Here is a 15,388-nt window from a genome sequence, read left to right on the forward strand (position 1 = left end):
GGGAGACTTAATATTAGGCAAAGCATTTAACAGTATATTTAAATAAAAACATTTTGAAAGGCAGGGTTTGTAAACTGCCCATAAGAAGAATTTTTAGACTGCAATTGTAACATCGAAAACAGACGACTGACCATTTCAACTATGACGCTTGAAGGGAGTTTCATGTTATTGTGCACACTTACAAAGAGTCAAGTGATTTATCCTTGCAATCGTACATGTTACTGCAAATAATATTTAAAGCATATTGTGTTTTTGTAAGCAAGATACAAGGGTTTCTTCTGTTTACAGACCCATTGCGAAGACGCTTATCAACTTGCGAATATGATAACACCTAAGTACACTCACACAGTATGTGGTGTATAGAATTGAAATGTTTTACTCGTGATAGTAGAGTGCGAGAACAAAGGCAGACTTTTGAAGATTGTTGTTGTTGCATACATGCACAACACGTGAAATAGGTTGAAGGCAGCATAGACTTATGGGGCACGTCCACTTCTCACGGCCCGAAACAGACAAATATGTGCCCTGTAGTGGGGAATTTGAAAACGAAGGAAGACACGAAACCAAATACCTACTTGTTCCTTTGATGCAGTGAATGCGAACAGATAATTGTTTTCCCTATTTTCACCAAATATGCACTGCCTCGAATAGTGGGAAGTTGTGCCAGATTGGCAGCCATTGGAATGGTCATCTACAGAAGTTAGAAGTGGGGCGTGGCACGAAACACGGACTGGAGGAGAGAACAACAACACAAGTGTACGGACTTGAGGTGTGTTCTCTCCTCCTGTCAGTGTTACGTACCACGTCCCAGTTCTATTTTGCATAATGAACCACTACAAACCAGCTCAAATGGCTTTTTTGCTACGGTCATCTACGCCGCATCAGCGGGATGCTACTCTGCGAGTGGCTTCCGAGCAGCTGACCATCGCCATCACTCCTCTCGACGAAGGGATTGAAAACATGTTCAATGACTACTTTGCGGCCACCCGAGCCTCTGCCATCAGATGGATGTATCCGACTGTGCCCTTGAGATCGGGTGGTGGCTCACGCCACCTAGACATGAAGTGTACTATCACTATGTGTTTAGGGATAGAATTTCCCTCACGTCTAGATTGTAGCCACCAATCAGTTAGTCACGTCCTGGTTATTTCTACCCGTTTAAAGTCTATTTTGCCTTAACTGTCCTTAAAACCCAATGCCTTGAAAAGTTTGGCACCAATATTTTCGCCTATAGGGCGGAGCCCTTTACAGAAACCTATCAAATGTTCAGCCGTCTTCTCCTCCTCTCCACACGCACTACATAGCGTATATGTGCCTTCATGTTCGGCTCCTTACGTTGGTATCCGCGATACTCACGTTCTCGCCTCAAAGAGCAGAGAAGTCCCCGAAAAATTTCGTAGCGCTTTTTCCTTGCAATTTCCTGCTTAATCGTTTGGTAGGTATCCAGTGATGATTTCGTAAGCATTTCGATCTTCCATATGTCCCTCTTTGTTTCTTCCGCCTTCCTTTTCACCAAAGTTTTCTTTTGGCTTGGTATTCTGCTGTTGTCTAAGCAATTGATTCACAGTTTTCGAGTTCGCTTCCTTCATTTAGCATCAACATTCTTCATGTACAAGTAGTCGAAAACTTTCGAGGGCGCCTTCTTCAAGGAATAGCCCCCTATCCTCACGAACAAAGAAATTTTATTAACATCTGGGCAGTATTTCCTGTTAACATTTATCACATTGAAGCAGTTCCCTCCAACCACATTGAGCTCACCTCCTCCAAGCTGCGAGGATAGCGAGCAAAACCTTCGGCGCATAGAAGGAATTCATGATGCGGAGGTCAGGCTTAGCTTGCTCGTCTCAACGTAGGAGAAACGCACTTCAGGCTAGTGCTGTCTCTCAGTGCTATTCTGAATGCTTGATATACAAACCTAGAACTGGTATTTTACAGTTGAGGTTATCACTAGGAAGGAAGGGAGGACGCATACAAAGAAAAAGGCAGGGAGGTTAAGCAGAAAAACATCCGGTTGGCTACCCCACACTGGGGGATCAAGGAAGAGGACAAGAAATATGAGAAATATGGAAGAAAAAGAAAAGAAAAAAGAGAGACAGACAGTCAATTCACTGCAGCGTGTAGCACTGCACTGCAAGTTGAAGGTGTTCACACAAACCCGTTGTTTAAAAAACACACACACACAAGAGGGCTTTTAGTGCCTTGTGGGCTGTTGAGAGGTGAAGACGGTGCTTTCATAGCGCCTGCACAGAAAGTGGCCGTTCATCCAGCCGCCGCGATGCGTTGGAAAGAATTTCTCTCTCTGAGGCAAATCTGGGGCAGTGGCACAGCATGCGTTTGATAGTTTTATCGGTGCTGCAAAGATCGCAAGCCTCACTCGTAATATTGGAGGTATAGGTATGAGTGACGGTGCTACCGTTCAGGCTACTACTAGCGGCATTTCGTAACCCCTTTGAGGTGTTACAAAGTACCGCTATTGAAAAGCGTCCCAGTACTATTTAGATAGCTTCTCTGTCACAACCCACATGATGTATGTACAATGTCCAGGTAATTTCAAGGATCGAGCGTTCAATTATTTCTGGAGTGTCACAGTCTAATTTACCCAAAATAACTCGATTGGAGTGATTGTACTTATTTTATTAGAATTTTACTAAATTTACTTGAATTGAACAATAAATATTTGCCATACCAAAAGTGTATTTTAATTGGAAACTATTAATAATATCCCCTCACAATGAGTTAGTGGCGCGAAATAAGCCATCAAGATACAAATTAGCTTTCAATCTCTAATTAGTGTAATTAGTACGCCTGCAAAAATGCACGGAAGAATGCACGGAAAAATTGCTATGTGTGTTCGTCTTGCGTAGTGTCAAAGTTGATTGATTGATATGCGGAGTTTAACGTCGCAAAACTACCATATGATTATGAGAGACGCCGCAGTGGAGCGCTCCGGAAACTTGGACCCCCTGGGGTTCTTTACGTGCACGCAAATCTGAGTACACGGGCCTACCCCGTTTCCGCCTCAATCAAAAATGCAGCCGCCGCAGCTGGGAATCGATCCCGCGACTTGCGGATCAGCAGCGGAGTTCCTTAGCATTGTGCCAAAGTTTAATTATTCCAAATTTCTATGAACACAAATAAAAGGCACACCAAGCGCAGACCCTGTTCATCTCTGCATCAAATTTGCGGCAGCGTTAATTTCCTCTAATTTTGCATTCTGAAACTCCTTGGGATTATGATGGTATGGGCTTTGAGGAGCAGTTAATTTTGTTTACAGGCCAGCTACAACAATATCACGCTCCTTCGACTGTGTGTAGTCCACGCTATTCTACCTTCAAAGCTACAAAGAGGACGCCGAATAATCGTTGGCTGTAATTTACTATTTCTGTTTCTTTATGCTAAGTGTGCAATTCTCCATCAAGTTACACGTGGTTTTAAAACCAGCCCTGATCTCACTATACAAATTATGTTTTATTGTCTCATACATGGATGTTCTAAATGAATGAGGTGGTAGTTTTTGAAAAAGAAGTTTTCTGACTATGAAGCACCAGGAAAATAATCGCCACTCATTGCTGTAAATTGTTTGTATTGATGTACAGGTCACCGTTTTTCATTGAGATGGCCGTTTGTCTACATTCTTTTTCAGCGCTATTTATAGCCACAAAAAAAAACTGTTTCAATGTGCCACTTCTTCATTCAAATGAGAAGAATTATATTTTTATACTGAATAAATTAAACGACAATACTTTTTGGACTAAAACTAAGCCTTCGTTTTGGCGATGTATTGTTTGAAATTGTGTAAATTTTTTAATGACTAACCGGCAGCATTTTTTAAATAAACTGTACATCTCTCTGTGTGAGTGATCACGCCTTTCATTATTATGCGCTACGAACATAACCGAATAGTTTTAATATTTCTATTTTTCGCAATTCGCACAATTATGCTATAGAGTTCATCACTATCGGTACTCTAATCGTGGCCCGCCACGACAGTGTAGATTGAAGCACCCGGCTGCGGCCCCGCAGCTTGCAGGATGGAATCCCGGCCATGAAGGTTGCGTTTTCAATGGAGGCGAAATTGCTTAAGGCCCAAGTGCTTATATTCAGGTACAGATTAAAGACATCCAGATGGTCGAAATTTTCGGAGCCCATCTCTATGGCGTCTCTCATATTTCTATGGTGGGTTTGGGACATTAAGTACAACAATTATAATGATGCCGTTATTACTCCAACCGTTCATATAGGTGTTGCGCCGTTGAATTTTGAAATTGTTTTCATACTAAATACGAAAATGTTTTAAGATGATCGGAATAAATTAGGCAAGGTTCACTGCTTTCAAGTTATCAGATACCTTTCCAGGTATATTCTGTGTATTATCTGGTGCTTCCTTTCTCAAAAGTTGTATGTAAAAAATAGGCACTCTGTCAAGTGCTTATAATATGGTATATAGTACTTACGTCCCCCTCCAAGAGTGGGCACTGGAAGAAAAGCATTTGTATGCAAACATTAGAGCTGTTACATTTCGTTATGCAATGAGTGCTATAGACACCTCGTGAAGAAATTGAGGACACCCGAAAATAAAATTCAGGTTTTTAAGATGTTGAGAAACCAACTCTCCTTACTTAGCGCCCGAGATGCACCAACCATGGTGGTACAGAAAAGTGGGAGGAACTAACGTACTGCTGCTTTGCAAATAGCGGCCACTGACTTGCTCGCTTGAAGATAAAGTAAAGGCGCTGGAGAAGTTCTATTCAAGCTAAGAAAAACTTGCAGTTACAGACTATACAGAATTTACATAAGAATGGGCATAATAGTTACAGAAAAACACTTTGAAAATGAACCGTCTTCTGTACGGCGACTCTACGGGATTCAGCAGAGCCGACGATGCTTAGCACCTTAAGCTCGGTTCATAACGCCTGGCGGAACTCCGGGGCCTGTTCTTATTCCCTCGGAGCCCCACACTTACACAACTGTCGACAAATGGTCGCCTGTTTGTCCTCTGAGAGGAGAGTACGCTTGGTCAATCAGGAACCCCCCACAAAGACGCCACTTTTGGGCATGTGCGAGGGTTCATGCCCTCATCCCAGATGACACAACAACCAAAATGTAAATAAAACAAAATAAACAAAAGGTATATAGGCAAGGGCAAACTCAGGAGTGCACAACCACCGAAACTCAAGGCTATGCGTTCTGGGATTTGCGGCCATAAGAATGGCATCCCTGGTAAAACGTTAACTTATTGCTGACGGAGCAGTAATTCACCTGTCTCCTGAGCGATGTAAGGAAAACACTTGCTCTCCGCATGTGGTTCTACCTATGAACTCGTTTGAAAGGATTAGCGTGAAAGCAGTCGAAGGTATACGCAAAGGCGACAGCATTTATATATCAAAGGTGCCACTTGCACGTTTCACAAGACCACCCGCTTCCGAGAGCTACTGGAAGCGACCCGTACTATGACAAAAGGTTGACGGCGATTACGCGGTATCGCAATGCGCACCACCTTAGCACGGCGGCGCCTTGTATGCGTAATCTCGGAAGAAGCCCACTCATGCGCAGTCCGAAAGTGGCGTGAGTTAATCAGGTGGTCGTCACAATGACGTTTCTAATTCTTCCCCTTTGTCACACACGTGGGGGTTGATTTATTCGTCCTGGGTTAACAGTAACTAGAACCGCTCGGTAGGCCAAGACGCCACAGCCCTTCGCGGGGTGCCGTGAGGGCACAAAGTCTCTATGGTCAGAGCTGAAATGGTCGCACACAGACTGAATTCCTTCAAAGGGATGCTGTTCGCCGAAGCGAATCTAGTGGAACGGCTGGCATGCCTGCCCAAGCTTACCGCACAAAGAAAATAAAAGTAAAGCATAAACTGCCACGAAACCACTTCTTACCACAGTCCTACACCTGGCCTTCGCCGTGAAGCGTAGAATACAAGCCCATAAGTGAGCCCTTTCAAATTTTCTTCTCAATCAGTAGTGATTATTCGCGTATTGGTGGGCACATCAACCATGCTACAGACAAAATAACACCTGAGCCCGCAATAGTGGTTGTTGCTTGACTTTCTAAAAAGCATGCCGACTGTATGTATTCTTGGAGAGTGCCGAATACGTCATAATTAATCTCTTCGTTATGTACAACAGCGGTAAACTCGGTCACTTCGTGGTGTTTGAACACTGGTTGTGCGGCGGATGACGAGTCAGTGCATGGTAAGCAGTGCGGATGGATAGTGGGTGGGCAGGTAGAGAGCAAGGTGGGCACTGGATAAGGGCGACGTGGATGCGAAACTGGCGATGTACACAACGACTTCAGGATATAGACGCAGGGTGCAGTATTGTTCATAAACTTGTTCGAAATGCTTGCTAACTGAATGCCTTGCCAGTACACTAGCAAAGTTATTTTTGCAGTTGAAAAAAGTTCAACGAATAAAATAAGTTTTGAAAGGCCAGATTCTTCTGCGATATATGTGTAAGGCTATACAGTATTATAATTTTGTTTTCATCAAGCAGTAAATAGCGTGGCTCAGTGAAAACAGTATTGAACTTTCTTGTAGTGAATGACGCAGTGAAGACTGCAATGCTCAGATGGACAGATTTGGCATAAAATTACGCTAGCCTATCCGCAGTTTTACATCAAGCTATTCACATTTCTATTTCGTAACGTGTTCCTGAAAAAAGTGCACTCAAAAGCTTTTCATTCCTCTTGCTCCATCTGTGAGTAAGCAGTCAAAATGCGGTAATAATGTGGATATTTTGAAAAAAAGTGACTGTTGGACAGCATCTAGTTAACAGATGTTCACTCCGCCTAAAGTGCAGAGACTTTCTCCGATATGCGAAACTGCCGTAAATATTTTGCGCTGTTTCCACGATTAAATTGAGTAATGTATTAGTCGGTGACTGATAAATAATTGACTGTAACTGGTGGTTTGCGAATAAGGGTGTCTACAATCTAAAACTTACAAGAGGCTAAGTGATTCAGATATCTTTAGTTGAGGTTCGCTCTTTTATAATTTCTTTTCACCTTGGTAAATCGAAATAGAACTAAACTGAAGATGAAATGAGTTGAGAGCCGGACAATTTAAAATTTATTCAGGAATAGTTTTAATGTAGTGATAATGCTTGGTGCCAGGTTTGTCTATGAGCACCACACTACTTACCACTGATATAGAAAATGGCGAATGACACTTACCTGGAACTGTTTCCATAGGTCCTAAAAATTATCGGGCAAAATCAAAATATGATTAGGTTTGCTCTCAATGTATTTGCTCATTTAACTTTAAACAAACATCGTAGAACAGACACGTTGAAACTTGAATAACTGAAACTAAAATGCACACAAGCGATAAAAAATCTGCAAAAGTATATGCACTTGGACGTGGCAGCAAAGGTCAGTAATGGAAGTTTGGGGGTATCCTTCGTTACTCCAAGAATAGTGGTAGAATATGGCCTCGCTATTATGCAGGCTCATATGATATTTTGGTGGTAGGTTACAAACTTATAATAAGGAAATCATAGGGTTCCTCTATGCCCTGACATTGTGTCGCAGGGCATAGATATACGCTTCTAATGAATACACTATTTAAACATACAATAATTGTATATATCTATAGGTCAAATACCCAGCCACTTTGTGGAAACTCGGTAGCTGTAATTGCAGGGGCATATCATTATTGGATTATTAGCACAAAATACAATGCCAACGAATATAATTGCAACCGTTCTAACAGCATTACCAAAGTGTTTTCCGTTGCGCCCACTGTCACCTAATTTTGGCCTCTTTGTGTGCTTCTGTTTTTCCTTATTTTTTGTCACAGGCTACGCGCCACAGCATACGGCAGCGCACACTAGGTAATACACCACTCCCACACAGGGACGACCCAAGTGGTGGCTCGCGCATGTGCCGTTTCTCTGGGTGGGTGTTTGTTCTTTAATCTGGTGCGCACTGTCATATCTGTGATGACTTACCAGGTAGCTCGCAAGCAAGTTCAAAACAGTACTCTTACAATTTACTGGTGATCTCCAGGTAGTGGAGAAGTTCAAAGCTAGCCCATACTTTTGGTATCCAAAGCAGAACGAGCAATATGCCGCAATATAGATACCGTTTGTGTGGCTGTCACCAATCTTTGTTGTAGACTGGCCCAATCTAGCCTTCTCATAAGAAAACCCCGAAGTAGCGATGGCGTAATGCCTAGCAAAAATATGGTGACTGGTCATGCATAGTTTCAAAATGCACAAACATCGGTAAAGGAGGTGACTTCCTGGTAATTTGTGAGTGATAAAGTTAAAGTGACTGAGGGCTCAATAAAATGTTAGGCAAAAAGTTTACTGAACTAAGTGCTACTGATACCTTACTCCCTTAAGTTATGCTCTACATAATGAACTAGTGGCGAAAATACTAAAGTGAGTATTATTACCAAAAAACAAGAGCTCCAGAATAGATCAAAACAGCATTTTTAAATACACGAATAGGCCTACAAAGCCAAAAGAAGAAGTGTGCCTATGAACAGGGGCTTTCACATCAATTTAAATGCTGATAGGTGTCTGATGTTGTGTTGAAAAATGGCACTCTCTCAAGAATATCTTCAATACAGCTTATTTATGCAGCCCCCGTAGTTTATGGTTATTACTGAAAGGGCCAGCAAACAACCCCAAAGTCCAAAAATTGTTATAAAGGGAAATAACTGAGCTTTTACTTCGAGAACATGCTGCCACAAGAATTTCGCAATTAGATTCTATATGAACAAAGTTACCGGGGTTAGAGCATCGCTCTTAGCTGGTTTCAATTTTAAATATTCGTGTGGTCTCACCACCATTATCCCTCAGAGGGAGGGAAAGGCGCCGCCCATCGTCGTTACTCCACCCTCTTCGCCAACGTTACATAACGTCAGAAATTGACGTCATCGGTGAACTTTATTAGTCTCAGCGCACTTATGCTTGCTGAGATGTCAGGCAGTTTACTGTTCACCCCGCACCGATGCTGCCCCACACACAGTCGCTCGATTTGCAGCTGGCAACAAATCGCAGCGAAATCGCGTTCCCAAACCCGGACATGTAGTTAACCAGATTTTTCGGAAGTTGGCAGACGGTTGCGCCTTCTGGGATCAACAACACAAAATACAAATAATGCCTTTATTAGTGGGCGTGCTGATCAACAGCTGGTGTGACAATCTGTTCATTGGCAGAAATCTGGCCAGTGACGTGTCCGGATTTCGATACACGGAGCGTAGGGGGGGTTTCATAGCATGTAGGATTAAATAACCATGTCCGAGCTGTGGGGGGGGGGGGGGTACCACTGAAACAGGAACTGCCGTTGACTTCACTACTGTTTGTTGAGACTTGGTTTAGAGAATTTGACGGGCTGTGTGCTGCGCAAGTGTCTGATCGCCGAGTTGGCGTCACAGCGTGTGCAAAGAGGTCGGTAAGGCGTGGCAAAGATGCGCGGGAACAGGTTTTCAAAATGGAGGCTTTGTGCGGTGTGCAGCGCTGTAATATTCAGAAAGATATGATCGCTGCGGCCTACCTTACGACTTTACGAGCTTGCTTAGAGGGTGTACAAAAAATTCGGAATCTGTTGCCTGGTGTTTTAAGAAGTATTTTCCCTACTGACAACAAAATATTTTTTCAGGAGTTGGAGAGAAATCCAAGTATAGAAGCATTGGAAATAATGAAAAATTATAATCTCTAATCTTCATGCGAACCACAAATCGTCAGCTTCATTATTTGCATTTCCGTGAAACCAATGAAAATAGAATACAAACAGCTCCTTTGCATAGCTTTCATAAGTTACGAGAAGGCACTTGACTCAGTCGAGACCTAGCAGGAATGTCAGCAATACGGAATTAAGACATCGACCAACCCTACATAAACAAACTTGAAGAACTGTACAGTGGATCCACATCCAGCACAGTTCTCCACAAAGAAAGGGACAGAACCCCAATAAAGAAATATGTAAGGCAGGGAGACACGATCACTCCAATGCTATTCACGGCGTGCTTACAGGAGGTCTTCAGGGCCCTAGATTGGAAAGAGTGAGGGATAAGAGTTAATGGAAAGTATCTTAGTAAACCACGCCTCGCTGACGACATTTCCTTCATGAGTAACTCAGCCGACAAATTACAGCTAGTGAATACTGAGTTGAACACGGAAACTATGGAGTGGGTCTGAAAATTGACATGCCCAACGCTAAAGTAATTTGCACTAGTCTCAGTGAAAAACAGCACTTTGCGACAGGTGGAAAGACTATGGAAGTTGTCAAAAAATATGTATACTTAGGACAGATTGTAAACAGTGGAGTCGTATCATGAGAGTGAATTACATAGATTAATAATGATGATGTTGATCACGATCGTCAAGCATCTTCAAATTATGAATCGTAATTTGCCACTAATCCACAAGCAGAAAGTCAATAACAGCTGCATTTTGCCGCTACTGATCTGGGGAGTAGAAACCTGCCGGCTTACAAAGAGCGTTCAGCTTAGATGGAGGAAGATGCAGTGAGAGATGAAAAGGAAAATGATGGGTGTATTTTTCAGAAACCTTCAAGATACAAGAAAAGAGCAGAGTGGGTCAGAAAACAAACCGGGGTCAAGGATATCATAATTGAAATGAAGAACAAGAAATTAACGTGGGGCAGGCACGTAGCACGTAGGCAAGATAACCGCCGCTGATTAAGAGCCACTGACTGAATTCCTAGAAAATGCAAACACCGGAAGGGTAAACCAAAAGTCAGGTGGGCCGATGAGACTAAAACGTTCGGAGGTATACGGGGCAGCCGAAAGCGCAAGACCGGGTTGATTAGCGGATCACGGAAGACGCCTTTGCTCTGCAGTCGGCGTTGTCAGGCTGATGATAATGACAATGATGATAAAACAAGAAATCTGCTGAACTTTTATGCACGAACATCTATATATTACAGAGTAAATGAAGAAATGCCTTTTCGGTATCATAGACCTGCGCAGATTCCTATATGTATAATTTTGACAGTTTAAATTACGATACTATTGTCTGTGCGGAGGTGAGATACAAGTACGTGAATACTCAAGATAGCAAGTGTAATAACTGTGGTCATAAAGAACGCAATAATGGCTGCAGGCCAGGAACTTCTCAAAACGCTAGTAGAAATCTAACCTAATTGAAAGGTTGATTTAACCTGTCGCGTGTTCGTTTTTGCAAGTTTGCAGCAAATGCGATGACAGAGACTATGGCAAACAGATAGTTAAGTAATGTGATAGTCTGCATTTCGAACGTCGCTATTTTCGTCTTTGCTGAAAACCCTACTTAGGTGGCAATTACAATATCTAGACACGTGATACTTATATGAGGTACGCGCACTCAATGATATAGATCTTGAGTACACAATTTTATGGTGGCTGGTAGGCCACAAGTCTTTTTGGAGGAAAAAACTGCTTGAATTAAGATTGCGATTGCCTTAACGTAACTCTAGAAATTAAGTTATTGCTTCAAAGCCATGTTCGGGCTCAATGTTATGCGCTTGTATCTGTTGTGCTGTTGCGCCGTCAAAAGCATTTCAATGTCAAATTAAGATTGCCACAATCCAACACTTTCATTTCTGCTAAGTGAATAAAACCAGACTCGTTTGAACAAAATGAATTCCAAGTGAAGGCATACACGTGAGAGGCAGGTAGAAAACCTGGTGGGCAGATGAGATTAGGAAGTGAGCAAGTACAACGTAGTAGGAGAAAGTACAGGACTGAGTTGAGTCGCGGATTACTGGAGAGGCTTTGGCCCTGCAGTGGGTGTTCTTAGGCTGATGATGATTGTGATGAGTTGCCCAATGATATGAGTGTTTTTGAGTAAGTAGGATTAAAGCGTCCCAACATAAATAAGTACATCTTGTTAAAGGCGGATTCAGAATTTGTTTCTTTCCTAAGAGCAATGTACGCCGTATAAATATTGTTTGTTAAAACGTTTGCTGGTAGGTGTAGAGAAAGAGGAAAAGAGCACGTACCAGCGTTAGAATGACGTCGGTGTTTATGATCATTTCTTGGGAAGCCAGGATGCGCTGAAAGCCCAATAGTTAACACTTTCAGTCACTTTCGTAAATTAGGTATATATACTTGCATTATCACCTAAGCGGTAGGGGCACTTGTGTGTACGCGAAATGTGTGTACTAGTTGTGTCAGGTAGTGACCAAAAGAGATCAAAATGAGTGATTTTTTCGATGAATTTAACATTCTGCATAGCTAGTGCTTTGAGACCCAACGCCAGTGGGCTACATAAGACGTTAGCCTGTCAATTTTGTGAAGGCTTTACGACGTTCAATGCGTGTCTTAACGTACCACGTTTCACAAAAAAAAACAATGAAAGCGTCATTTTTCAGTTCTCAAAATCAACGCAATTGCAAGTACTATTTTTCCACTCACTTTAACAATCTCTCTTCATTCCTCGTTTATCGGTGTGCAGTACAACTGCACAAATTACTGCACATTCAAACATATGGTAATTACAAATACGTACAAATACGTATTTAACCACCACTCCCCTATTTTCATGTATTATTGAATGCATTGTATCTATTTTCACGGGAATTTGGGCATTTTTCGACAGTACATCATAATTGACGCCCGAAGCCGGTGAAAATTACTCCTTGTTGCGCTCTTTGACGTAGTGTCTGAATGTAAAAAGAGCAAGAAAATACGTACGTGGGCGGATCATGGCTTTAATGTTTTGAGGAAAATTGCGGATAGCTGAAAATGAATTGACGAATAGTTTCAGTGGTACTATGATGATCCTTATACTAGGATAAGAAAAACATCTTTATTACGGTATTTTGTGAAATGTGCTCGGCAAAAAATGAAAAAAAAATAAAAACACGTACCGGGGTTTACCCCCTGCAATTTTTCGTGTAGATTTCTATTCATGTCGCGCAACCCTGAAAGCAAAAAAACAAAGATGGGCACTTTGTGTCATAAGGATTTCTGGTAGACATGAATTCTAAATCACATATATATAATGCTCTTGGCGACAATCTACTTATACGAAGAGCAAGAAAATACGCACGAGGATTGTTTTGTAGTATGTCTTGTATATGTTTAGGCACACTTTGAAGCGCTGAAATTCAATGATTGACACTTTGTATCACAATGATGTTCAATAGACTTGCGTTAAAGATTGCATTTTCAATATTATCTTTGCAGCGATTTTCTGATAGAAAGAGCAAGAAAATACATACCGGGGTTCACCTGTTGTAATCTATTTTGAACTTGTGTATGAAAATTGGCCATAGCTGAAAATAATATCAAGGGCATTTTGACATACGTAACGAAAATAAGTGTTGCATTTAAAATACCGTTTTTACAAAATTCCATGCTCCAGTGTGAAAATACAACGAACACAAAAGCACGTACCTGGATTTGCATCATGTAGTTTGGTTTGTATATTTTGAGGCAGATTTTTAAGAGCTGAAAAGTAAGTGACGTACATCTTTAGGTTCAATACAAGGGTCAATATACTGTCAAAATGAGCAAAGTTAACAGCAGGAGAACAAGAATATTGAGATGGAATGCACGCTAAAGAAAACACAATTTTCCTCGCTAATCAGTAATAAGATATTGACCACGTGAAACACAGAATTTATTCTAGTATGAGCCAACTGTGTTTTTAACGCAATAGCGTTAAGGAGCTTATTTTGTAAAAATTCTGGTGTTAGCGTCAGTGTGGGCGTCATTGATTGCGAGGAAAAGAAAATCATAAAAAGTTCGGGGTCTAAGTGAGGATCCAACCTGAGTCGTTTGTGCGGCACGTCCAAGCGGTTCCTTGCAAATGCAGTAAAAGTAGCTTAAAAGTAAACTTCATGCCGTAAAAGTAAAGTAAATACCGTAAAAGTAAACTTCGTGCTTCGCAAACACACGCGTCATCTATACATGCTTAACATTAGAATATGAACTATTGCAGAATAGGGCGTGATGTAAGCGTGCATTACCATCGGCTGTCAGAACACGTATTTACCACGATGAATTCATGGTTTTAAACCGGTCTACCCTTACGAAATCAGCACATGTTGCTGGTCGTATTTCCTCAAGGCCATGTAGTTGGTGCACGAAAAGTTCGAAAAATTTCACGCACTAAGTGCTTGAAGTACGCACTAGGAACAGTGTATCGCTATCGCGTTCAGCTTTTAAAGGCGAAGCTTTATGGTGCCCTCAACTATTTTCCATACAATATGCTATCTAATGAAAGAAAACTTTTATTACTACTACCATGCGAGAAATTCTCAGTTTTATACAATTATGACACCATTGGTTTGGAAGTTTTTTACGCGATGGTGTTGAAGAGCTTCGCTCTACAGATATTCTGGCAATGACGTCAGACTCGTTGTTTTTAAGCGAAAAAGTCATCTAGTGCTTGACCAAAAAATTGTGAAAACTGGAACTTATGAAAGGTCCGAGTAGGGATTGAATCCAGGTCGTTTGCGTAGCAAGCTGTCGTTCCCAGACAGCAACGCGTCTGCCTGGCAATTCAGAGAAAATATCTTCCTCTGCTTCCAAATGCAGTAAAAGTAATTTTCATGCTTTAAAAACACACGGATCCTGTATGAACTGTATGAATGCGTCACAATACAGTATGTGTTATTGGAGTAATAATGCGTGGTACAAACTCGCATTTCTATGGGGCGTCAGAACGCGATTGCCACACTGCCCTATTGCTTTTAAGCGGGGCACCCACTACAAAAGGAACACACGTGACTGCGCCTATTCCTGTAAAAACATGTAGTTGGTGCATAGCAAGTTCGAAAATACTTCACACGCAGAATTGCCCATAGTCTAAAACATCCTACGCACTAAACAGAAGGTTGCAGTATGCGAAACCTTCACGGGCACAAGCCACTTTCAACTTCTTCATTATATTGCAGTCTGTCCGTCCGTCCGTACTTGTGTTTGTCTGTCCATTCGTCCATCCGTGCTTCTGACCATGCTTCGTTCGTCCTTGATTTTTGCCTGTTTGTTTATTCGTTCGTCCGTGCATGCGTGTGTTCGTTCTTTCGTCCGTGCTTCTCTCTGTATGTTTCTCCGTCCGTCCGTACTTCCGTCCATCTGATAGTGCTTCTCTTTGTCTGTCGTTCAGTCTGTCCGTACATCTGTCCATCCTTCTATACATATCTTTGTCCGTCCATTCGTCTATCCGGTTTCTGTCGATTTTTTATTTGTCCGTCCGTAAGTCCGTCCGTGTCTGTCTTTCCATCCGTCAACTACATGAATCGTGAACTATACAACCCCACCGCTATCTAGGGATAAATTTTTCACGGACATACACGCAAAAGTATATATCTATTGAGCAATTCATAAACTTGATGTGGCTACATACTACTAATACAACATGAACAACAACAACAACTACTACTACTACTACTACTACTACTACTACAACAAAGGAAGGAACG

The 15,388-nt window shown here is 41.8% G+C and overlaps 1 protein-coding gene across 3 annotated transcripts in view; it reads right to left on the minus strand.

Moving 5' to 3' along the window:
- The window catches only part of LOC119165873 (uncharacterized), a 38,880-nt gene that overhangs the window by 16,601 nt on the left and 6,891 nt on the right, over positions 1–15,388 (minus strand). For all 3 annotated transcript variants that reach the window (XM_075872103.1, XM_075872104.1, XM_075872105.1), the window contains exons 3-10: positions 13,356–13,409; positions 13,181–13,234; positions 13,009–13,059; positions 12,827–12,880; positions 12,651–12,695; positions 11,957–12,010; positions 7,178–7,198; positions 4,455–4,475 (exon numbers count right to left, since the gene is read on the minus strand). In XM_075872103.1, the coding sequence (XP_075728218.1) occupies positions 4,455–4,475; positions 7,178–7,198; positions 11,957–12,010; positions 12,651–12,695; positions 12,827–12,880; positions 13,009–13,059; positions 13,181–13,234; positions 13,356–13,409 (354 nt within the window). The remainder of the gene's footprint in view (positions 1–4,454; positions 4,476–7,177; positions 7,199–11,956; positions 12,011–12,650; positions 12,696–12,826; positions 12,881–13,008; positions 13,060–13,180; positions 13,235–13,355; positions 13,410–15,388) is intronic.

This window comes from Rhipicephalus microplus, chromosome 8 (genome assembly GCF_043290135.1).
Source record: "Rhipicephalus microplus isolate Deutch F79 chromosome 8, USDA_Rmic, whole genome shotgun sequence".
NCBI classification, from domain to species: domain Eukaryota; kingdom Metazoa; phylum Arthropoda; class Arachnida; order Ixodida; family Ixodidae; genus Rhipicephalus; species Rhipicephalus microplus.